Below are 24622 nucleotides of genomic sequence, written 5' to 3' on the forward strand. Positions count from 1 at the left end.
CTCCAGAGAAAGCCTTGAGGGCTCTGCCAGAAACTGCATCCACATATGCCCCCGACCAGGGGAGCCATCTATAGCACAGCAAGACCTCTGAGCCAGGAAACCCAAGAAGTGCAGACAACCCCAACACACCTGCATTTGGCCCCTCCAAATGTCCCCAGGCTTGTATGTGGCCTCACCTCTCCCTACCTCTGCCCTCCCTAGCCACTTGACCCAGCAATGGCATAAAGTCCTTAAGGGCAGGGACTTGCCTGGCGGGTTTGGTATTTAACTTTGAATTCCTCAGAAGGTCTGGGCTGTGCCAGGTATGCACTAAGCACTCTTTCACATCTTAGAGGCTTAATACATTGTACATTGAAAGGGGTCTGCAGAGTGTTCAAAGGAACGAATCTCTGAGAATGAAGTGTCACACAGCAGGTGGGTATTTCTGAGACATGTAGGGTACTTCCTGTTGTCTCAAATCACACTCCGTGGGCACCTACCCACTCTACTTTGTGCTAAGCTAGTCTGGCACATGACAGGGTTCTTGAAACAAGGAATGGTTAATGCACCAGCCCAGCCTCAGTCAGCGCCAGCCTGTAAATCGAGGCAGCCTGCACACCAGGCCCACGGAACACTTACCCCTGGGATTGCAGAGGCAAATGGCATTAGAAGGATAAATAGGAAATTAAATTTGTTGTGAGGAAAGGGAATGGAGAAGGCTTTATCAAAAGTTTTGAGCTTTGAACGATGTACTGTTTTTTGTGTTCAAAAATTGAAATTAACTAATTTTGGAAAAGAACATGGTTTGGGGAGGGCTATTAGGGAGGGCGGGAGGGTAATTGGAGGACAAGGTGAGGTTTGCTGGGAAGGAGAGAGGCCTGAAGGGATTCCTAGAATATGTCTGATTCTGTGCAAAATGGGAATTTGGAAAGCGGCAAAGGACTACATAGATGTCAGCTGCAGTCCAAGGAAGCAACTGCTTATTGCATCCAACCAGAGTGTCAGGGATGCAGAACCAGAGCTGAAGAGACCCTTGGAGGTCACGACATTCAGCAGATTTGGACTGGAGACCCAGAAGATCTGCGCAGCTTGTTCAAGACCCCACATCAGTGCGTGGCAGCGTCGAGCTGACACCCCCAGCCAAGTCTGATGTTGGTCTTCAGTGCAGGGCGACATACAGAACCTCGGCTTCAACCACACGTTCAAGTGTCCTGGGGACCACACAGGCCAGTGTCCTGGTGAGAGGGCCAGGGAGGGGATTATAGCAAACAGCCAATTGCCACCAAGTTTCCCGGAACAGGCTGGGAAGCAGGACATCCTCCAGGACAGGCCTGAGACAGGTCTGCAGAGCTGCCCCTTTCGGTGGTGCCTGCTCTGCCTGCCTTCCCAGCACTTGTCTGCTGGCACCTGCCTCTTCTCCCCTCTCTGGAACACCAAAGGGCCCCAGAAGGCTCCAGGTTTTGTCACTTCCCTGAGAACAGACGTGGAGCTCTGCAGACGGTGCAAAGCCCCAATTACTCACGCCTGGTGCACACCCGTGTGCCTTGCACGGCACACGTGCATCTGCATCAAAACACACCAGCCACCCCTGGAGACTCACGAGTCCACAGGTGACTGCACGATGTGCCTTCACGGGCCTGTATGTGCCAACATAGAGTGTATCCTTTGTGCCGAGCTGCCTGTGGTGGCTGGGTCTCAAATCGCAGCCCCAGTTGGTTCCCATGGCAGGCGCCAGGGCTCCTCCACAGAGCATGCCTGAGTGTGCAGTGCACGTTCGCGGTGGGCGTGGAGCCGGCTCACTGTTCTCACCTGGCAGGCCCTGGTTATGGCTCCCAGCCTGGGGGAGAACTTCCCTTTGCAAAGTTAGATAACAGACCGGGCTCTCTGTCAGAGGATTGGCGGGGTGGCTCCACGTGCTGCAGCTGGCACAGGGCCAGGCCCGCCCTGCCAGGCAGCGGGAAGGGAAGGCCTGGCTGCAGCCGGAGCTGGCAGGTGGCCCAGCTGGGGGTGGACGGGCGGGCTGGGGTCCATGCTGTCGATTGGCTGCCTCAGGCTCCCGCCCCGCCTGCCTCCACAGCTTGCGGCTCCCCAGCCAGCTCCTGCCTCTCCAGCTGCTTCTGAACTCCCAGAGCAAGCTCCTCCTGCCATGTCAAGCTGTGACCGGATCGGAGTGGCCCCTGCCATGGACATGCCTGAGGTCCTCAAGTCTCTGCTGGAGCACTCTCTGCCTTGGCCAGAGAAGAAGACAGGTAGGAACGGAGGTGGCCTGCATTGGCTGGCCACGCAGGTGCCCAAGGGGTGGGGGCAGCCACACGCACAGTGGCAGGACGGGCATCTATCTCCAAGCTAGAGAGAGTCCCCAGCAGGGGTCTGCTGTTGATCCCTTCCTGGGCCAGATGAAGGGTTGGGGTGCAGAGAGAGACATGGTGGGAGTGCCCCCTAAGCCTGCTAGCTTGGGGGAGCTATGGGCAGCATGTGGCCACTGACAGGTGCTATGCTCCCGTGGGACAACCATGAGACCAGAGGACTCTGCTGAGAGAATGCCCTGGATGCTGATGCTTATTAAGTTCCCTCCCTGTGCATGTGGGGTGGCAGGGGACCGGCAGAGGCTGTAGATTGGGGTAGTCTCCTATCTGGAGAAGAGGCTTTCCTCCATGCGCCTGCTTCAGCGCCTGCTCGCTGGAGGGCTGAACCCACGGATGGGAGGGAAGCTGTTATGTAACAGAACTACAGGCTCAAAGCCCGGGTTCCTAGGATACCACAGGCAAACATGGGGCGAGGGAACCATGCGGAGGAGGGCGTGGACCACGGGCCAGAGCCAGCTGCCAGCCCCAGGTGTCTACCAAGTCCTATCTGAGAAACCCAAGGCCACGGCTAGCTTGGGGACCACCTGCTCAGGGTACCCCCTCCCCCGTAAATCTTTCTGCTAGTCTCTTCTGCTCTAAGATGTCAGGGGCTCACACCCAGGTCCTCATTGCTCAAACTCCCCAGGTACCTTTAAAGGAAGGAGCCCAGCTGCCCTGTGCTGCCCGAGTCTGACTTAGGAACCCCAGTGTCCCCTCAGGGCCCTCTCTCAGGCCTGGCCCTCGTATATGTCTGGTACGTCTCCCCACCAGGTGGCCCTGGTTGTCCCCGTAGGGCTGCCTTCTGCAGGACCCTGAGCCTACTCCCTGACCCGGGAGCCTGAGGACAGACACTACAGCCCCTACCTTCGCTTTCACCACTTGGGCAGCTGGGCTCAGGGAAGGACAGGCGGCAGGCTCTGCTCCTTGGAGGCACTGACCGAGGGAAGAAGGTGGGTCCCAGAGCTCAGGGCAGGGTCCCCACGGGCTCTTACAGGAGTAATGGGCCCCAGGCCCAGCAGACCACAGCCTGTGGTTTTGAATGCTGGGGCTGTCTGGGCCACCCTCCAAGGCAGGCATCACAGAAGGACTTCTGGTGCCCTCCTAGCACTCAGGACCCCAGCTGCTCACCAGGAGAAGCTCATCTCCTCAGATCACCCTCAGCTCAGCCTGGCACATGAGCCAGGGCTGACTTTTGTTTTGCCATTTCTGAACGGGCTGTGTGGGCTGGTGAAGCTGACGTTCTCCCAAAAGCTAGAGGTACGGGGCTCTCTTCTTGGTCCAGGCAGCAGGGAAGCTGGGATGTCCAGGGTGGCCGAGCCCCTGGACAGGGAACTGCTGGGCTGTCAGCAGCTTGCAGGGACAGCTCCCAGCTGGGCAGGGAGGGGTTCTTGGGGGCAACTCAGGGCGCTGCTCCTCTGATGAGGATAACAAGGCCTTTGAAGTGTGGCAGCAGCTGCTGGTCACTGGCTCGCAGCTGGTCCACCGAGCCCTGCGACAGCCGGAAAGTCCCCATCGCTCACTGTGGATGGGAAGTTGGGGCCCAGTGCTGAGAGCACTTGCTTAAGGTCTCAGGCAGAGCTCTGCCAGACGCTGGCCAGCCCTGCCTGAGGACCAGCTGGGCTGGTCCAGGAGCATGGACCAATGTCTCGGGCCACCTCCTGTCACTTCTCCATGGGGTATCTCTCTGAGGGTCAGAAGCATGAGGCCCCGCGGGACTGACAGATGCCAATGGGTAGATTAAATGAGGGTCAGTGCACCCCACAAAGACCTCCCTCACATTACTGCCCTCAACCTGCCATCACCACTTTCCAAAGCTCCCAGACTCTCCAAGTCTTTTACAAAAATAAAAGCATCTACCTGAAAAGCAATACACCTTGGTGGGAAGAGAGAACTAGAATTTCCAGCAGTCATGTGGCGAGGACTGTGAAAGTTCTTGATGCAGCAGCTTCTCTCCCTGTGTCCCCCACTCTGGCTTTGGACCTCAGTGGGTGGAAGACAGCTGAGGTGCCAGTTGCCCTGGAAACAGTTGCCATCAGGATTGCTTGCTCTTTGCTTTGGTGCAAAAGGGGTGGTTTCTTGTGGGGGACTGAGACCTCTTCACAAACTCCCCACTTTCTCCAGTCCAGTGACCGCTTCAGCACACATCTAGATCACGTGCAGAGTATATATTTTGGGTCCAGTGTGAGGGAATTTCAGAGAAAAGCATGAGGAGTGTGAGGTGTGCTCTCACGAGACTGCTCTCCCTGCAGCCTCTCCATTTTCCAGTTCAAAGACGTTCCCTGAGACCTTCCTTGGGGTCTCTCCCTCTCGCCTCCCCCCCTGCAGCCTGTGCAGACAGACCACCTCTTTCCTGTCCCTGGTTAAGCAGACTTTATCTAGCAGAGCTGACTGACCAGGCTTCAGCCTCCCTTGGCTTCAGGTTACAACAGCCACCTGGCAGCCCCTCACTCTGGGCCACCAGTTTGACCAACTTTCCTGTGGGCAGAGAAATCCATGTCCAGCAAAAGGGTGGGTCTGTACCCCAAGCCCTGACTCAGTTTCCCCTCTGTCTCTGGGCCCTGATCATTAAGTCTGTTCCAGACTGCTCACTCTCTCTCTCTCACTTTCTTCTCCAGCTTCTGCAAAGACCCTGCTTCTCTAAACCATACTGTTAGTTCTTTACACCCGTTCCTTCCTTCACCCTAGAGGGCCTTGGCTGTGCTCAGAGGCCGGTCCCCCATCTTTCTACCAGCTTTGGTCACTCAGGCCTCCTTTGCAAGGAGCCATGGAGCATGAAACACACCCAAAGGTTGAACAAGGCCTTCCCTTTGAGCTGGGCAGGCAGGGTCCCCGCCTCAGGGAGCTCCTAACTAAAATCACTGGTGGGCCACCCCAGCCAGGTATCCTAGACACGCCTCTCTCTCCATCCCCATCTGTAAAAGGGACAACGCCTACCTGCTTCATAGACTTGTTGCCAGGATTAAATGAGTTATCCCACGTGCAAGTGTATGCAAACTGTGAAGTGTCACGCTGTTTTCTCTGTGAAGGGCAAAGAGCAGCTGGGCCTGGCCTTATGCTCCTTCCACCAACATCACATTTGCAGTCTGACCCTCATTCGCTTCTTTCTACCCTCCTTCCTGTGAATATTCTCCTTAAAAGAACCGGGCGTTGCAAGTGTGTGCAAGTGCACATAGGGCTGTCTCCTTGGAAATGCGTGCTGAGGCTTTTAGGGGCCTGGTGCCATCAGCCCTGCACCAAACTGGACCGCCCAGCTGGGCTGGTGGGAGAGGAGATGAAGGATAACAGGCTGGACGGCAGGGGACTTGCTGGGACAGAGGCGGGGCAGAGGCGGGGCCTGGCTGTCCTCTCTTGGATGATTGGGCTGAATGGACCAAGAGGGAGGACTCAACGCAGCCCGGCTGTCCCGAGTTTGGCCTCAGTAAGGTCCATGTGGTCACCTCCACTCCCAGCCTGGGGTCACCAGGCAAAAACTGAGAAATGGAGAAATCGTGATGTTTGCTTTCAGGGAAGAGGAGGGGGAGGGGGCCTTCTGCGTGCTGGAGGCCTTAGCTCCTTCAGTCCTCACTACCACCTTCTAAACGGTGAGGACATGTACTCAGAGGTAGGTGGGCCAGCCTCTCGCCTCACTCCCACCTTAGGTGCTCAGCCACCTCCTCTAACTGTCCCCTGTCACCAACCAGAGAAACATGAGAAACTCTCACTGGGTGCCAGAAACTGACGGCAGTGTCCAGGAATGCCCCTTCCAGATGGCTTTGCATCTTGACGGGCCTACCCCAAGGCCAGGCTGCTCAAGGAATGAATCCTGAGTCTGAGCTGGGAGTCATGCTAATGGCTTTGCATGGGAAGCTGATTATCGGTTCTACAGATGAGGAGACTGCGGCTCAGAGACAGGACGGCCACGTAGTTGTCAGGGGTTCCAACCCAGCTCCTCCTGCTTCCGGGCTCATCCCTGCCCATAGGATGCCCGGGTCTCGGAAACCCTGTCTCTGGGCAGCAGCTCTTCAGTTATCCTTTGCTTTCTCATCATCTGCATACTGCGCATTTGCTACACTTGTGGAGTGAATGAGACACACATGGCCCCGCTCGCCTGGTGGGTATATTCCATGGGGGGATAGACAATCATCAATCAGGGATTAGGAACAGCCTCTCTGAGGGGTAACATTTAAACTGAGGTCTGAGGGTGAGGAAGAGCCAGCTCTACCAAGAGCTTTCCGGCTGGGGGAACAGCACGTGCAAAGGCCCTTTCTTGGGGAAAGAAAGACACATGACTGAGTAATAAAAGGCCACTGTGGCCGCAGAAGGTGAGCAAGGGGAAACAAGGGAAGAACGGAGGTTGAAGAGACCTAGAAGGGGGAGACCCTGCAGGGCCTTGAAGGTCACAAGGAGAGTGAGCCTGTCATCTCTCTGCTTGCAAGACCCTGCCCACACCCACTATTCTTGGGGAAGTGACAGGTAGGGAGGAATGAGTTATTCCCAGAACAATACAAGGTGGAATTATAGTAGGAGTTAACTTCCATTGAGCACTTCCTATGTACCAAGTTCTACTCTCAGCAGTGTGCCTGAATTGACTCCTTTACTTCTGATACTCAGGCACAGAGAGGTTAAGTAAGTTGCCCAAGGTCACACAGGAAGTAGTCGAAGCACAAATCAGACCCAGATGGTCTGGCTCCAGAGTCCACATCCTATCACTGCACCACCAATGGGGCTGGCACTGGAGAAACCTTAGCCATCAGGCGGTGTCTGTTGAGACATGGCCAAGGCTGGAGTGAAGGCTTCTCTCTGGAAATGACTCTCTTGGGGCAGCTCTCCAGCTGCAGTCTGAATCCTGGGAGTGGGCAAAAAGCAAGCCAAACAGGAAACTAGTATTCTTGAGAGTATTGAAGAGATGGGCAAGAGTTAGTGAAGCACCTCCACCCACTACTTCTGCCTAGAATACACTGAGACCAAGGTACAAAGCACACCCCGGAACTATGCAGCCACAGGTATGTGGGCAGGAAAAGAGGCAGCTGTTGGCCAGGCTAGTGCTGGGGGGACTTGCCAGGTTTGTTATTCTAGGTTCAACTGTGAAACACAATGACTGTTATTTAGTGTTAATAACGTTGTATACGACTTGGCTCTGAAAGGTTTTGTGAACCCTCCTACCAGCACCAACAACAAACCAGCCGACAAATATTTACTGAGTTACTACCCTGAACAAAGCATTGTACTCTCCTGTGTTTGGTATCGGCAAAGCACACAGATAGCTGGGCTCCATGCTCTTACACACACCAGGCTTATATCACATATTTCAGTGAGTTAGGAGACATCTAGCCTACTAGATGCTGAATATGTGGCCAGAGATCATTATCTGGCCAAAGGCTCCAGTGCTGGAGTTTTAGCTCCCATGGAGTTCACGTTTAAACAATACTCCAAATCAGTATAATGGTTTAATGAAAGGCACTTGTTCTGCATAGACTCAAATTAAGTTTTTAACTTCGGTTGGCTAGCAGATTTCTAGAACATAAAAGAGTAGAATTTAAAGCCAGTCCAGCTCTGGAAAAGGCTCCAGTAGACTCTAGGATTCACCCTCAGCCCCACAGCCTTGTCCCCACACCCAAAATAAATTCTGTTCCTGACCCAACACAACCTGAGTGGAAGGGGAAGGGTGGAGGCCCTCCCACTCCATGCCACACACTGTTCCAGGCAAGCACTTGACATTGCTTCTCACACATCTTCATAACCACTCTGTGAGGTAAGCAAATCCATCTCTGTTTCCAAGAGAAAAATAACTGAGGCTTAGGCAAGAGAAGTCACTTGCCCAAGGCCACGTGGCTGGTCAGCAGCTATGGGGAGGCTCTACCCAGACCTGCCTCCCAAGGCCACGCTTCCCTCAAGAACTGGCTGCATTGAAACCCTGTTACTAAAGAACACTAAGGTACCACCTCCTACCTTTAAAGCCTTAACCACGTAATAACATGTTCTTTTCAGGGACTATATTTCTTTGTGGGGCTAACAAACACTATGGAAATGAACTAATTACTTCTCACACCATTTATTTCTCCACTAAGAGAAGGGGCAAGCCACACTCTTATTCCCACTTTACTGACAGGCGCCAAAGGTAGAGAGAGGCCGCTATGGCTCTTCTCTGGTCAGCTGGAGAATGAAGACAAGAACATAATGGCTCCCGCCTCCAGGATGGTGCTGTTGACGGCTGCCAGCCAGCAACATAGCTAACCTCCCAGCTTGCAAGTAGGCACGAGAGAGAACATGTTTGTCATGTTCCTGCACTGTTTGTGACACACCATCTACCCTGTGGTTACCCAGGGGAAAAAAACCTTCTCTGGGGAGTGTCAGTACATGAACAGAGAACCGAATCAAAAGTAATTTTTGAAACCCTAACCTGCTTGCATCACTTCTCACCAGTGTCACTTGCCTGTTAGGTTCATTGCTCCAGGCTGGGTGATGAGTGGAGTGGGCGTTATCCCTTTGGGATAACTGTAGCTTTAAAAAAAATCTAAATCTTGGGGTGACTGGTTTTCTCAGTTGATTAGAGCATGGTGCTGATAACACCAAGGTTGCTGGTTCGATCCCTGCATGGGCCACTGTGAGCTGTGCCCTCCTTAGGGAAAATAAAACAACCTAAATCTTTACTCCCCCTTACTACACCCCACCTTTGTCGTAAACAAATGTGATAACTTTCCATTGTTATAGTATCATAAATCCTCTTCTAATACCTTGAGAATCATTTCCCCTTAACAATGTCACATTAGCCATGAAAATACATGTTTAACTCTACTCCAGTTAAGTTTCTCCATGGCCAAACTAGCCTTTTTAAAAAGTTTCATACATCGTTCTAATCAATCTCCTTGGAATTGCCTTTCAAATTTGTTTCTAAATACCTCTAGGTTAGTTTCTTCCAAAGATATTTTAGCTTAGCCACATACAGAATTCCCACTAACAACAATTCTGCAACACAACAGATTTTCTGTACACAATTTAGTATTTCCACTAAATTGAGAGTGGCATTGTATTGGCCTCCAGGATAATGGATATACCAAGCAGTGGATTTGTACCCATCAGTTTTAGTAAAATTATGAAAACTACCATTTGTTGTAGGTTTGCAACTCTGCGTTTTACCTATATTGGCTTACAGAAACCCCACAAGGTAGATCCTGTCCTCTCTCCATTTGACATCTAAGGGAAGGAGGCCTGGAGAGGTGAAGCAGTTGGTTGGAGGTATCAAGTCAGAAAGTGACTGAAGCCTAATGAGGGAGGCGGGAAGAACTTGAGTTTTGGAGCCAGACTCCATCACGTGCCCTGACCAGCACCCCTTGCTATCCAGGCCTGCTCAGGAGCCCAATTTCTTCTTCCTCCTCAGCTCCCAGCAAAATTCTGATAGCATCAACTTGACAAGTTTCAGCCAGCTGGGCGTTATGGTCACGCATGTACCCTATGAACTGAGGATTCCATCCTACCATTCCCCCGGCCCGACTACGGGAAGGCCACGGCCATTGGCAGGATACAGGATCAACAGGCCAAAGTCCTTGCTTTCTGGGAGTTTAGGCAGGGAGAGTCTAGTATTGTTTGGGTTCAAAGCAAAGTAAGATTTGTGCTATAAAGAGGTACAAAGTTCTGGGTGCTGTTTGGGAGCAGCTCCCTATAATGTCTCATTTCTGTACCCGGCACATTTCCCATTTTCACGTTTCCTGAGGAACTCCCAAGGAATGTTTGCATTTTAAGAGAAGAGGTGATTCTCCCGCAAAATGTGTAATCGGTACCCTGCGTAAAAAGAAGTTTAGTTTTTTCGTTTTTTGTCCCTAGGAAAAGGATGGAAAGGTCCTAGAAAGGAACAGAATTTCAGAGATGTTTAGGACTTTAGATCCTCTAGTCCAACCCCTTAATTTCATAAATAAGGAAAACAGACTCAAGTAAAGCAACTGGACTGTCCCAAGGTCACAGCCGGTAAGTGGGAGGACAAAAGCGTGTCCCCCGGCACTGGCTCAGGGCAGGACCCTTTCTCTCCACCCCACCCCACCCCTGCTCTGGCCTCAAGAATGCTCCCTCCACGCTAGTGTTTATCTGGCCGCCACGCCTGCACCAGAAACCCGGGATTAGTGAGGAACCTGACACCCCCCGCTTCAGCGGCCGCCAAGCCTGTTCCGGCCATCCCTAAGGGAAGGGCAGGTCGTCGTCCGCCGCCCTGCCCTCAGCCAACCTCTGGGTCTCAAAGGAGGAAGGGTGCGGGTTTCGCTCTGCGTCCTGGCCCCACGACCTGGGCAGCGTACCCAGTACAAAAAGGCCCGCCCCTTCCCTCCCCGCCGCAGCCCCGCACGTGCTGCGCCTCGTGCACCAACCCGGGCCCCGCCCCTGCCCTCCATTGGCTGCTCCGCGCCTTCCCCTCTTCCCTCTCCCCACGCGACTAGACTCGGCTGGGGCTCCACGTGACGCGCAGAGGGCGGGCCATGCGGCCCGAACGGGCTTTCTGATAGGCTCCTCGCGCCGGCCCGGCCGCTCCCAGCCCCGCCTCCCTTGAGTGGCGCGTCCAGAAGGTGACGAGATTGGGATGAGAGGGAAGGGAGTGCAGTTACGGTGGTCTGGGAGGAGAGCGGGGGTTATGAAGAGGAAGGCGAAGGTGAAACGTCTGGTAGAGGGGAAGGAGCTGCCGCCGAAGAAGGCCTATGACACTGACTCCAGCAAGCGCCAATCAGGTGACAGGGGCGGATGGGGCTGGGACTCCGGCGTTGCTCCTCACCTGGCCCGGCACGTGTCTCTTTTACCCTGGCAGCCTAACCAATCACGGTCTGGAAGGCTGCGCCCGCCTTCCTCGCAGGGTAGGCCAATCCAAGGCCACGGTTAGGGATGGAGGGAGGCGGGGGAGCTACTGGGCGCCTGCGCAGTAGCTGCCCGTGTTGGCAGCTGCGGCGGGTCGCGCGGCTCCGGCCCTCCTCGGGGGGCGGGCGGAGGAGGTGAGACGGGCGAGCAGAGCGCGGGACACGATGTCCGACACGCGCGACGGAAAGAAGCCGCCGGCTGTGCAGCCGCAGGAGGGGCCGGGCCCGGGGCCGGGGCGCGCAGCTGGGGAAAGGGGCCTGCCGGGCTCTTTCCCACTGGTCCTGAAGAAGCTGATGGAGAACACCCCGCGCGACGCGCGCCTCGGTGAGGGGAAGGAGGGGGGTCTGTACGCTTGGGGGCGGGATTTTATTTAGGGGCGGGGCCTTGTGGGGGCGGGGTCGGACCGGTCCGAGGTTCTGGTGAAATGGTCTGCCGGAGGGGGGATGGGGTCAGGAATGACTAGGGGCCTTGGGGACGAGGCTTGAAGGTTAGGAGGAGAAGGTAGGGGGCGAGTTGAGAGAGGTTGGGTCTAATGGGCGTTGGCGGAGAAGGCTTAAGAGGCAGAGGGTGGGGTGGGGTCGCGGTGAGGAGGTTCCTTGGGGCAGCCCCAGCTCCGCGACGTGTAGGGGTTACTGAGCAGGCTGAAGGGGGTCGCAGCAGCCAATTAAATGATTCTCTAGGGAGCTTTCTCTGGGGACAACTGCATCAGAATCACTTGGGATGCTTGTGTAGAATGCCGGTTCCTGGGCCCCACCCTTCACCCCCGAGTCTGCAGCTCCTGGGACAGGAATCTGCATTTTAAGGAGCCCCCTACCTCCGTGATTCCGAAGTCCATTAAAGTTTGAGAAGCGCTGATTTACATGACAGATTGTCTTGCATATGGTTTTGCACCCTCCTGGGAGGAGGACCTGTCTTCATCCCCACTACTAGGTACACATTGGAGATTTTTTGAAGTGTGTCTTCAGTGCTGCTGCCGAGGTGGGGGAGGGGTGACAGGAGAAGGGGTGACAGGAGAAGGGATGCGAGGCACCTTCTGAGGTGGAGAGTGGGGTAAGGCAGGTAGAGGGATGAGGGTCAGAATGAGGCCACTGGGGCCCTTCACCTGGTTGGTTGGGGCTGACCCTAGATTTGGGGGGCCATTGTGGCAGAGCCAGGCTCCGTTTTGTTTCCTAGGCCACACAGGTCCCCAGGGCCTGTGTGGAAGCAGGTTTGGCCTTGTTTTTCTGCCTGGGAACATGAGGTTCAGGGAGCAGCTGGAGTACCACCTATTGTGGTTTTAGGTGCACAGAGATATACTTTTAATCTGAGACCTTTGGATTTCCAAGAACCATCGGTATAGCTTAGGGATTTGGAAAGGAATAGGCCTCTGTGAATTACCTGTCTTGGAGAATTAATTTTCTTTTTAAAAATGCCATTTCTCTTTCCTGGGTGTGTTCTGAGGCTTCCATTCCTATGGCTTGTCACCGTTGGGTTATAAATAGCTTCAGCATATCAGGTGAGGCCAGGCTCTCTTCTCCTGCTTCGGGACCTCATGTGCACAGACCCTTTTGTTTGTGTTTAAGGCAATGCTTTGTTCCAAATCTGCTGGGACAGGTGTACACATCTGTCGGGTTCTTGTTAAAGATTACCAAATAAGAACCATCCATAATAATAATTTTACTGTATATCAGCAGAGTGCTCACAAAGCACTTTGACAGACAGACTCCTACTTAGTCTTCCACAGCAGTTCTTCCTTCCACTTCCCAGATGAGGAAAGTTGAGGCTCATAGAGATGCGAATGCTTCCTTAATGTCACATAGCTACTAGGCCTTATAAGTCTCAGTCTGGTGCTCTTTACTGTATCGCTGGCAACCGCTGATGTCAATCCCTGTGACTGGAGTGATGAGTCTAGTTCTCTTACAATTAAAACTCCATCTTATAGAAACTGATTAAAAATATTCTTTATTTTCTAGGTTAGCCAAAACCTGGCACTTATTGTTACTTGTCCTTCACTGTGGCTGTTTTTTTCTCTCTTCCTTTCTCCGGTCTCCTTCGATCCCCATGACCCTGCCTGATACGGGTCATAGTCTTTTCTGAACAGAATGTAGAGTCTAGATCTCAGGGAAAGAGAACATTGAGACCATCTCGGCCACGGAGCCCACCAAAGTCTTGTTTTTCTTTTACTGCCCATTTGGTTTTCAACCAAAGCCTGGTACAGAATGCAGTTGCAAGAATTCAGGTTAATTCATATTAGAAGCCACGATCAAATTCGGTTTGTCAAAACCTGCACCTTCTTAACTCACTAGGTGTATCCATTTTTATATTGGACCAACAGACTGATTTTCTGGCCGGCTATCGTCTAGGAGTCCATGCATGACTGGTTTATTTCCAACATAATCATATTTGATTTCTCTTTGCCGTTTCAGAATCCAGAGTTCAAAGTTGTCTCCCTCGACTTGAAAACCCATTATGAACTTGTCATGATTTTATCTCCCACTTTCCTGATTAGCCTCCCTGTCACTTTGATTTCCTTCCAACCTTGTCACATTTCTCTCTTGTCTTTTTTCCTAATTTGCCCTTTCTTGGATATCCATGCATATAACTTTTTGACTGACATAATTAGGTGGGATCCAGTTCCTGCTCATTGATTAATTTTGCTTTGAATGGGAGCAGGCTTTCTTCTTCAGCTCCACCCTCTCCTTTTCCCAGAAAACCTGCCTCGGTCTTCTCTGCTTATTCGAGGACAGACTTGCCTTGAAATGACTGCTGTGAAAAAGGTCATGAAAAGGCAGCTCCAGGCCCTCTGTATTTGATAAACGTAAAGGGAACCTGCAAACCCAGCGTTTTTCATTCAGTATAGACATTTTCCCATAGCCCGCCATCTGCCTGCTCCTGTGTTGGCCCCGAGATCTAGAAATGAATCAGACATAGTCCCTAACCTCTGAGCTCACAGTAGTAATGAATGCCTGCCATTTGCCAGGAATTCTGCAAGATACTTTCAAATGTTATCTCTAGTGTACACCAAAGAGGAAGATTTATCCTTATTTACAGTGGAGGCTGCGAGAGGTTAAGTAACATGACTAGATAACATGACTAGAGTTGCACATCATAGCAACTTGGTGGTAGAGCTGGGATTCAAGCCCTAGATTGGGTTACTATGGAGAAGCATAGCTAGAGGGGCAAGATGGGAACACAAAAGTTCTTGGCCTGAGGAATCAGCTCTTTCCTACTGTATGGATGAGCTATCAGGAAGGCTCAGAAACTCCATTTCCTACCTGTAGACTTTCTCCTGCCGATGCTAATCCCACAGCCCATTCTGAATTAACCCTGGGACCACATTAGGCCTCGGAGCTTGCGGTGAGCGTGAGCATTCTGATAAGGACAGGCTGCCGTCTCTAAAAGATACCACGAGCATGAGTTAAGGTTATAACTGGAGAACACAGTGGGCCCTTGAAATGCATGGAATGGATCAGGACTCAGAGAGATAGGTCATCCCTGTGATGCTTGTTGCTCCCCTCCTGGGATTGAGTTACTCTCTCGTGTAGTGTCTCATCACAGATATTGTATCTGCAGATAAGGAAAAGGGGAAGGAAAAGCTGGAGGAAGACGAGGCTGCGGCAGCCAGCACCATGGCCGTTTCAGCCTCCCTCATGCCGCCCATCTGGGACAAGACCATCCCATATGATGGCGAGTCTTTCCACCTGGAGTACATGGACCTGGACGAGTTCCTGCTGGAGAATGGCATCCCCGCCAGCCCCACGCACCTGGCCCAGAACCTGCTGCTGCCTGTGGCAGAGCTAGAAGGGAAGGAGTCGGCCAGCTCTTCCACAGCGTCCCCACCGTCCTCCTCCACCGCCGTCTTTCAGCCCTCTGAAACCGTGTCCAGCACAGGTTGGTGACGGGCCTTTGGGCAGGGCCACCTGTCCCATCCCAGGAAGTCTACTGCCCACTGAGGGCTGCTTGTGTCTGCATACCCAGTCAGCCCCTACTCTTAGGGCAGGGCCTGGTGGGCCTGCAGTGTGGAGAAACCCTCTGCTCCCCACCTGTCAGCACAGTCCCTGAGGCTGAAGATAAAAATAGCGGTCACCTCAGTGGCAGTCTTTCTGTGGTTGGGGTGCTACAGATGGTCAGGACCGTGAACTGAGTCCTTCCAGTCTGAGGCTTTGAAGGCTAGAATTCCCATTCTGCATTTTCTCAGTGTAGCTCTTTATCCCTGCATGCACTTTGCCACAGATTATTGGGGAGTTCAGGCAATAATAAAAAAAGTAATAATAATACCAGCTAACATTTATTTAGCACTTACTCTGTGCTAGGCATTCACATGTAATCCTCACAAAGAATCTTACGAGATTAATACTACTATCCGTATTTTATAGGTGAGGAAACTGAGAAGGTCAAGGTCACCCAGCTGGTAGGTAGTGGAGGCAGCACTTGAACCCAGGATGTCTGACTCCATCGCCAGGTACTGCTTAGGCACAGGCACAAAGAAGACATCATCTTCAGAATTTCATTTCATCCTCTTGTCCTTTTTCTGGGGGTGGATTGGTTGCTTGATTGGTTTTCATGCCCCTTGGACATGAACCCTCCAGAGAAGGCATGGCCCCTGTTTCAGAAGTCTCTGCAAAGCTTTCTGCAAGCTCAAAGGCATACAGGTTGATGGATCCTGGAGGGACTCCAGGAGCTGGTATGGAACCCAAGGAACCCATAGCCAAAGAATTTTCATGCTCTGTATTTTTAAATTTTATTTTTTATTATGGAAAATTTTTCAAATACAAAAGTAAGAGACTACTCTAATGAACTGCCATGTAACTATCACTTAGCTTCCGTAATTTGTAACTCATAATCTTATATCTGTAACTTCTTCCATTCCCTTCACCTGATTACTTTCAATCAAATCTTAGATATGTTATTTCATCCATAAATATTTCAATATGGATGTAAAATATAAGGGTTCTTTTAAAAAGAAATGACAAAAAGGGGGCAGCCGGTTGGCTCAGTTGGTTAGTACACGGTGCTCTTTACAAGGTTGCCAGTTCGATCCCGACATGGGCCACTGTGAACTGCAACCTTCACAACTAGATTGAAACAACTACTTGACTTGGAGCTGATGGATCCTGGAAAAACACACTTAAATAAATAAAAGTTAAAAAAAAAAAAGGTATTTCAATTGTTTAAAAAACATGACAAAAATACCAATTTTACATCTGAACTTGACAATAAATCCATCAGCATTCAAATTTCCATAAAATTATTTCATAAATATTATTGTTTCATTGTTTTTTTGAATCAGGATCCAGTAAGACCCACACATTTCATTTAGTTGTGTCCCTTAAACCTCTTATTATCTATAGGGCCCTCTCCCATTTTTTTTCTTTGCAATTTATTTGTTGAAGAAACGGAATCATTTGTCCTGTAGAGTTTTACACATGCTGGCTTTTTCTGACTATAGCCCTGTAGTGCCATTTAATGTGCTCCTCTGCCCCTTGTTTTTTCCCTATAAACAGGTTAGATCTAGAGGCTCAGCTGATACCAGCCAAATTCTTGTTTGAAGGAAACGTTTTTTGTGCTGCTGAGGTTGTCCTAGAAGGCTGGCTTCATGTGTGGGTAGGGTGCAGAGCTGGGAATGAGCCCCCATCTGGTGCCTTACACCACCGAGGTGGCGTTCACCTTCGATTTTGTTTCTGAGTAAACCTTCTCACTAAAGTATGGCGTATAGAAGTGCCCACATTGTAAGTAACAGTTTGATGAATCTTCACAAAGTGATGCCACTGTATGACCATCACCCAAATCAGGAGATAGAATTCTGTTGGTGACCCCGCTCAGTCATTATTCTGCAGAGGTGACCACTCGCCTTATTTACATCACCAGAGATGCTTTTCACTTGTAGTTGAACGTCCTATTAATAGAATTGTATATCATGTCCTCTTTTGTGTTTTTAACTATTACACGTTGATTACGTTTATACTCACTTAACATTTATAGCTTCCTATAGCTAGCTTTATGGTACACACATAAATTATGTGGGCATCAGACTCTACCCTAACAACATAAAATGTACAGAACATTCTTATGGAATACTCCTGTGACAAAGAAAAACCACGATACAGATAAGTAAGATTTATACTGAATTGTACACATGGTAAAAATGACGGTAGAATTTCCACTTTTAATTCCTCAGTTGCTTCTGTAGGAAAGACATAAGCAATATGTATTCTGTGTCTAGCTTCTTTCCTCAACTTTTTTGCAAGAATCATCCATGTTGCTGCCTGTGGCATAGTTTGTTTATTTCATCACCAAATTGTATTCCACTGTATGACCACACCAGTTTATCCATTCTGCAGTCGAGGTGCTTCTGGTTTGGGGTTATGCTGCCATCAACATTTGTGTGCAGATCGTCTGGTAAGTATATGTGTACATTTCTACCCAGCAGTAGAATGGTTGGGTCATCGGCCATGCACACATTCAGCTTTGGTAGATAACTGTCAAATAGTGTACAGAGTGGTTGTAGCCATCGATGCTCCCACTGAGACAGGAAATTATAGGCAGTCAGGAAAATGGCCACGGTGGAGGGGAATTAAGGCAGAGACCATAACAAAGCCAGAGGAAGTAACTTTAGTGGCTGAATAATAGATTCAGGATGCTGGACTCACAAGAATAAGCCAGAGTAATCGGCTCAGGTGTAAGGGGAAGAGGAGGGCATCCAGCTTGTAAAAAAGCCAATCAGCTTGCCGAGCCCGCCAAGATTAACTGCCCAGGTACAGGAAAGGGAACCAATCAGTTTGCTGAGCCCACCAAGATTGACTGCCCAGGTATAGAAGACCAGTCAGCTTTGACTCAGAGCTATTATAGTTCCCAGCACAGTGCAGCCCACGGGGCATTTCGCTCAAATCCCCCTCTCCGCAGATCTCCATGGAGAGCTGTTTTTCTCCTGCGCTTTTTGTCTTATGCTTTTCCAATAAACTGTTTCTGCTTAAACCTCACTTGCCTCTCCGGATTCTCCGTTTCCATTCTTCGGTAACGGCGGGATCCCATTCCCGGGAAAATACCTCAGGGTCCTAATTCACCACCAGTGGGGTATGGGGGCTCTAGTCAGCCTTTGGTACCTTGGCTGTTCTGTAGGTGTAGAGTCTGGCATCTTCAGTATTGCCACAGGGACCACATTGGCCCCTGGTCATTCACTCCTCTGACGCTCAGCCCTCTTTGTAATTAACCCCCCAGATAGGATACAAAGAGTTTATATGCATGATCCAGTTAAAACCTCTCTGATTCTGTCACACCTCTGCTCAGAGCCCTCCAATGGCTTCTCCCATATCAGGGTAAAAGTCAAAACTCAGTGGTACGATTGACATTTGGACCAGATAACGGGTTGGGGTTGGGGTTAGGGGAGCAACTGTCCTGTACATTGTAGGATGTTTGGCAGCACCCTTGGCTCCTGCTCACTAGATGCCAATAGAATACCCTCGACCCCCCATTATGTGACCAAATGTCCTCTGCAGGACAGAATCATCCCCTACTGAGACCCACTGCTTTCTTGGGATTAGAGGCCCCATATTTTCTGTTCTTGACCTGTCCTCTTACTCTCTGCTCTCAGTTATTCACTCCAGCTACACTGGCTTTCCTTGTTGTTCCTCGGACATGGCCGTGCACTTGATGTTCACTCTTCCTGAAATGTTCTCTCAAATATTCACATGGCATCTAATGCTTTTAAAGATATTTTAAATTTATCTTGTGTGATGGCAGCCTTGACCACTAGAATAACATTCCACAAAAACAAGATTTTTACTTATTTCTCTGCTTTGTCTTTACCAGAATAGTACCTGGCATGTAGTAGGTGTTCAATAAATATTTATTGACAGTTATTTTGTGTACTCCTATTAGTAGCATTGAACAAGTAGGCCAAAGGTCAAGGGTTTTTTCTTACAACTTAACCTCTAACAGCCTTTGAATTCTGAAAGTGCCTTTAATCCAATGTCCACTTTACAGTGGCAACCAGGTAGGGCGGAGAACAAGGATTCATAGTCAGCCAGACCCAGACTCAAATTTTCGTTCAGTCACTTAACCATCTGTGTGACCCTGAGAAAACCATGTCCTTTCTCTGAGCCTTCGTTTTCCTCATCTGTAAAATAAGGTTAACACCGATCTTGCTTGCAGAGTTGTCATACGACTAAATGAGCACAGCGACTGATATGTCTCTGGGGATCCAGAAATGAAAGGCATTTCATGATTCAGTCTGTGTCCCTAACCCATTATAGTTCATGGAGAGATTCAGCTGTTTCTCATTACTGGAGAGCTTAAAACCACAGGAAGTTAAGGAGGTATAATGATTCAATGTTGTGCTTAATGTTTTTCTGCGGAGGGGGAGTAGACAATCAGAAAATCCTGTTTTTCAAGGGCCTCTTTCCTTTTGAGCATTTTGTCCCCAAAGGGAAGAATCCCTTCCAGGTTTGTGTTGTTGAATTGAATCACATATGCCAGTCTAGCTTGGGGGCTGGGGGTGGTGTGGTTTTTCTTTCCTCCAAGTGGCGGTGGCTGTGCAACGCTGAGATTCAAGCAGGTGTCTGGGTGTGTGACATGAGTCTTCATGGTCCAGTGGGCTGCTTCGGGACCCCCTGTGTCTTTCAGACCCCCTCTGAAAGACCCCCTCTGTGTCTTTCAGAATCCTCCATGGAAAAGGAGAGGGAGACACCCAGTCCCATTGACCCCAACTGCGTGGAGGTGGATGTGAACTTCAATCCCGACCCCGCTGACCTGGTCCTCTCCAGCGTGCCGGGCGGGGAGCTCTTCAACCCTCGGAAGCACAAGTTTGCAGAGGAGGATCTGAAGCCCCAACCCATGATCAAAAAGGCCAAGAAGGTCTTTGTCCCTGATGAGCAGAAGGTAACCTGGTGCCATATAAGTGAAGGTACAGCTTTGGTTCAGGAGCTGGGGGGCTGTGCTTTCGCACAGTTGATTTTATCTGGAGCGTCCTCCCTCTTTATGGACACTGTTTAGAAAGGCATGAGTTCAGAGCATAGACCATATCCTGCTGCAGTTGGTAGAAAAAAAAGGGAGTCAGGTGGTTTGGCCCCAGTGTGACTCCACGTAGCTTCTCTGTTCCCCTACCCCGCCTGGTCCTGCTTCTCTGGCTATAGCCCAGCCTGTGGACATCAGCACACAAGGCCACAGGAAATGGGCTGAGCAAGCCCTCGCTTTGAAGGACAAAAGGTAGTTGTATGTTGCCATCCCCAGGGGACAGTCAAGCAGCTTTCAAGCTGATGGTTTTATAGTAATGAGGAGGGGGATGAAGAGGAGGATTTTGCAGTTTTTCTATCCTCTCCTGTGGAAAACTCACAGGAAGGACTTTTCATCCCAGCTTTGGAGTCAGGCAGACCTGGGTTCAGACCCCCGTTTGCCACCTAGAACTAGCTGGGCCTCAAGTTCTTCATCCATAAAATGGGAATAACTGTACCTGCCTCTCAGGAGGTTTGTGAGGCTTTCATAATAATGACAATGAAAACATAAACCTTTATGTGGTTTTTACCATAGACCACGCACGTTATAAGCACCTTGTATATATTAACTCATTTAATCCTCAACTCTTCGAAGTAGTTACTGTTATTACCCCCAATTATAAAAATGAGGGACCTGAAACATTAAGAGGTTAAGGTATTTTCATGGTTCCACCGCTAGTAAGGGGCAGAGCCACGATTTGAAGTCGGGACTGGACCTCAGCCACAACTGAAGTGACTAAGGGAGGCATGGTGTAGGCAGTGCTTTATGTTGGGGTGGCACAGAGCAGCCCCCCAGTAAGGGGAGTCCCCTTCCCTCTACCACTTCCTACCAGAGGGTTCTGTTTCTCCTCCTGGGGAGAGGGTTGGACCCCTCGCTGTTTTTGTCACATGCAGCTCCTTCCCCAGGTCCCAGCTTTTGTTCTGGCTGCACCAGATGAGTGATAGGAGGGGTGTGGGGTGTGGGGTGCTGGCAGATGGGGAAAGGTTGGGTTCCCTTGTGGGGAAAGAGGAGAGACACATAGAGGACACTTCCCCACAGGACGAAAAGTACTGGACGAGACGCAAGAAGAACAATGTGGCGGCCAAACGGTCCCGGGATGCACGGCGCCTGAAGGAGAACCAGATCACCATCCGGGCGGCCTTCCTGGAGAAGGAGAACACGGCCCTGCGGACGGAGGTGGCTGAGCTACGCAAGGAGGTGGGCAAGTGCAAGACCATCGTGTCCAAGTACGAGACCAAGTATGGGCCCTTGTAACCTGTGCCCTTGCCCAGATGGCGCTGCCTGCACCTCAGCCCTCTGCCTGGGGGCTCCCTGAAACCCCACACGTGTGGAGACTTATGACTCGTCATGGGCAAATGGCGGCGCACCTGCACCAGAGTGGTCCTGTTCAAGCTTCATTGTCACACGGCCAGTGCACGTGGCGACTTCCCTGGGGGGACCGGCGTCCTCACTGCGGAGATGCAAGACAGACGACATAGATGGTGCGTCAGCCTTAGTTCCTATTCTCGGATGTCCCAGTTGAATCGGAAGGGGACCTCTGGAGTACAGATCTTTCACAGGGCGCTTAGGCTGCCCTGACTCTCCCTCAGGCTCCAGCCGGGGCCGTGGAGGTCTGTCTCCGCAGAGTGAGTCCATCATTGTCACCCTTACGTCTTCTCAGGTAGCAGGGTGCATTTCCAGGTGGGCCGTGTCTATGGTCCACCTCACCCTCCCCAGAAAGTCTTTGAGAGAAATCCATTCCCATCTCCCTCAAAGGTAGAAAGATACACCAGCTCATCCATAGTGTCCGCATGGGTCCCAGGCCACGGGAGCTGGGGCCTGCAGCAGAAGCGCACCCGACCATTCTTAGCTCCCACACCCTTTTACTCTGTGGCTCAGGAGTGGAAGTCAGGGAGGAAGACCTGGCGATGGGCTCTGTCTGCGTTTCGGCTGCTGTGGAGGGCCTCCAGGGCGGCCGGTCTCAGCCCTCATCCCAGTGCAGAGGGCGGCCTTTACTTCTCCTGGTCACTTGTGGAGGCCACCGGAACCTTGTTTGTCCCACTCGACTGGGTTTCTGAGCCTGGTGTTTCTTTTCACCCAGTGACCAATCTCAGATCTTGGACTTAAAAGGAAAACCCCCCTCGTCTAGGAAGTTTAGCTTCCTGGAGCCAGGCTGCACCTTCCGCATGGTGTTTAGAAAACCAGCCTCCACAACCCCTTCCACTGTGGGCTGGGAGCTGGGGCATGTATTTTCGTTTCTTCCTGCTGTGCTCTCCAATGTGGGCCAGGCCAGAGGAAAGCAGACGACGTTTCCCAGCACTCGCTTCAGAATCCCTCCCCCCGGGCAGGCTGCCTAGAGGGCACCCTGGTCAGGGGTCACCAGGGTCACAGCACAACTCTTGGAATAGCAGGTTCTCGGGACATTTACACGGGCTAGAGTCCCCTCAGTCTGGGTCACTGGAGACGTGGGCCGCCACACAAGTTGGGCCGTGGTGTGGTGTGGAGGGGTCCTAGCAGCTGTGGCTTCACTACCTCACAGCTGCTTTCTCTTGTGTCCAGCTGGACTCGTCCTTTTGCTCTGCCCTGAAGAGTCATGGTGGAAATCTGTGGAACCCTTCGCTATTTGTGGTCCGCTGGGTCACCTGCCGATGGGTGTATTTATTGGCTCAGGCAATCTGTGGTAAAGAGGGGTCAGAGGTGACGGGCATACGTCGTTGTGCTTACCGCTGGCTTTATTTAAAGTGGTAGGTGGCTCCAAGACCCAGGCTCTGACCCCTAAGACTTTTTGTACCGTGTTCAGACCAGGGGAACGCCATGGCCCTTGGGGACCTGCACTCCCACCTCTCGGGGGACTTGACAAGGGTCCCTGAGGCCAAGGGAGCTCACCCCCTCCCTCCGGGCCCCTGACTTTTCCTTTGTGGTTCTATGAAAACCATGTTCACACTTTTCACCATTGTAACCACAACAGGGCAGTTGCATCCGGCATGCCAGGGTCCTGCCCCAGGCAGCTCGCCCGCCCAGGCGCTCTGCTCCCTCTGGTCTGGCTGCCCACCAAGAGGGCACTTCTCATTTTGTTATTGGTAGAAGAGCCTCTAGTTTTAAAGCTCTTCCATTTTCTTTGGCCAGAAAGTGTATGGTTTGTGTATTTCTGTTTTCTTTTTAAAGGATGGAGACTAAATTTCTGAATGGCATCCAAGTTCCGGCCCCAGCGGGTGGGATGATGGCCCGATGGCCCTCCTCTTGGTCCCACCTACTGCCTGCTCAGTGCCCTCCCCTCCTCACCCCCAGGCAGAGGGTGTCTGCTTCCTTCCCAAAGTGCTTACTTGGAAAGAGTGTGGCCGCTGGCCTCTTTCAGAAGAGCCCCTTTGAGTCAGGAGCCTGGCAGGGACAGGGAGGAGGCGTCCGTGGAGGTTGCCATGTTGGGGAAAGGAGTGCTCAGGGAAGCGTGTCTCCTTCCCAGGCCTAAGCCTCACGTCCTTGCAGGAGAGGGTTGGTGCCCGCTAGCTTCCATCGTGGGATGGGGAGTCTCCTGGATGCTCTCCGTCTTGGGGCCGACAGCCAAAGACAGGCTCCTGTGCTCAGGTCTTGGACACCTGCTGAAAAGCACTGGAGGCCAGAGAAGCCAACATGAACGGCTTTTCGCGGGTGGCGATGGGCTGGGGTTTGCCAACCCTTCCTAAGCACCCTGTGTTCAGTTTCGTGGCAGCCTCAGTGCAACCTCAGAACAGATAAATCAGGAATGAGCTAGAATGTTGCAAGAATATACATATAATAAATGTGTATCTAGATAAATATATATAGAGAGAGCTTTCATGATGGCCAGTGGAGGACCTGGCTAACTGACCCTTGGCCAAAGGAGGGGTGTGCCTGTCTGGGCCGTGCGGCTGCGGGGGGGCGCTTAGCAGTGGACCTTGCCTGGGTCAGCAGCATCCTGCCTAGGGGCTGTGTGGCCCTGGCCAAGCAGCTCCCACAGTCCTCCAGCCTGAGGCGGGGTGGCAGGCGGGGAGCCAGCCGAGGGCCCCTGGTTTCCATGGCAAAGCCCCACCCCAAAGCTCCTTTAACATCTGTTAATTAAGTGCAATAAATTTTTCTAGAAAACGGCAAAGATGACTCCCAGGTGGATACTGCTGTCTTACGGTGTTGGGGTGCCAGAACACCACTTGGTTTTATTTTTCTAGTGCATGTGATGTGATAAGAGTGTGTGGGGCTCTGCGTCCCCCCTGGGAGCTGGCATTCCAGTGGGCCCCTCTTTCCCACCTGTGTTGGGGGAAGGAGGCAAGGAGAAAATTCCTTCTTCCCAGCTGGCGAGGGCAGAAGCAGACCATAACCCATTGGCCTTATGTGCGTGTGTGCGTGCGAGTGTGTCACTGCTGGTGGGCCAGGGTGATGTGGCGGGAGGGAAGCCGGGAATGTAACCTTTTCAAAACAAAATTAAATATTTTGAGACGAGAATTGTGGGGCTGTCTTTTCTGTGCGCCCCCACCCCCACCCCTGCGTTTCCTGTGTATGGATGTTGGCCTAGGAGCCTGAGGTTACCA

General features: G+C 51.5%; 1 protein-coding gene across 4 annotated transcripts; it reads left to right on the top strand.

Annotated features, from left to right (window-relative positions):
• Window positions 1–1908: 1908 nt before the first annotated feature.
• Window positions 1909–24536, top strand: TEF (TEF transcription factor, PAR bZIP family member). Of its 4 annotated transcripts, none has more exons than XM_019734451.2 (4): window positions 1909–2228; window positions 14688–15005; window positions 19771–19991; window positions 21144–24536. In XM_019734451.2, the coding sequence occupies exons 1-4, from the start codon at window positions 2009–2011 to the stop codon at window positions 21357–21359; spliced, it is 975 nt and encodes a 324-aa protein (XP_019590010.1). In that variant the 5' UTR covers window positions 1909–2008; the 3' UTR covers window positions 21360–24536. The 4 variants fall into 4 exon arrangements, with proteins under 4 accessions (XP_019590010.1, XP_074182559.1, XP_019590012.2 ...); XM_074326458.1 differs by having other exon boundaries at window positions 1959–2228; window positions 19771–20016; XM_019734453.2 differs by lacking the exon at window positions 1909–2228 and adding an exon at window positions 10819–11011.
• Window positions 24537–24622: the final 86 nt, after the last annotated feature.

This window comes from Rhinolophus sinicus, linkage group LG02 (assembly GCF_036562045.2).
Source record: "Rhinolophus sinicus isolate RSC01 linkage group LG02, ASM3656204v1, whole genome shotgun sequence".
Classification (NCBI taxonomy): domain Eukaryota; kingdom Metazoa; phylum Chordata; class Mammalia; order Chiroptera; family Rhinolophidae; genus Rhinolophus; species Rhinolophus sinicus.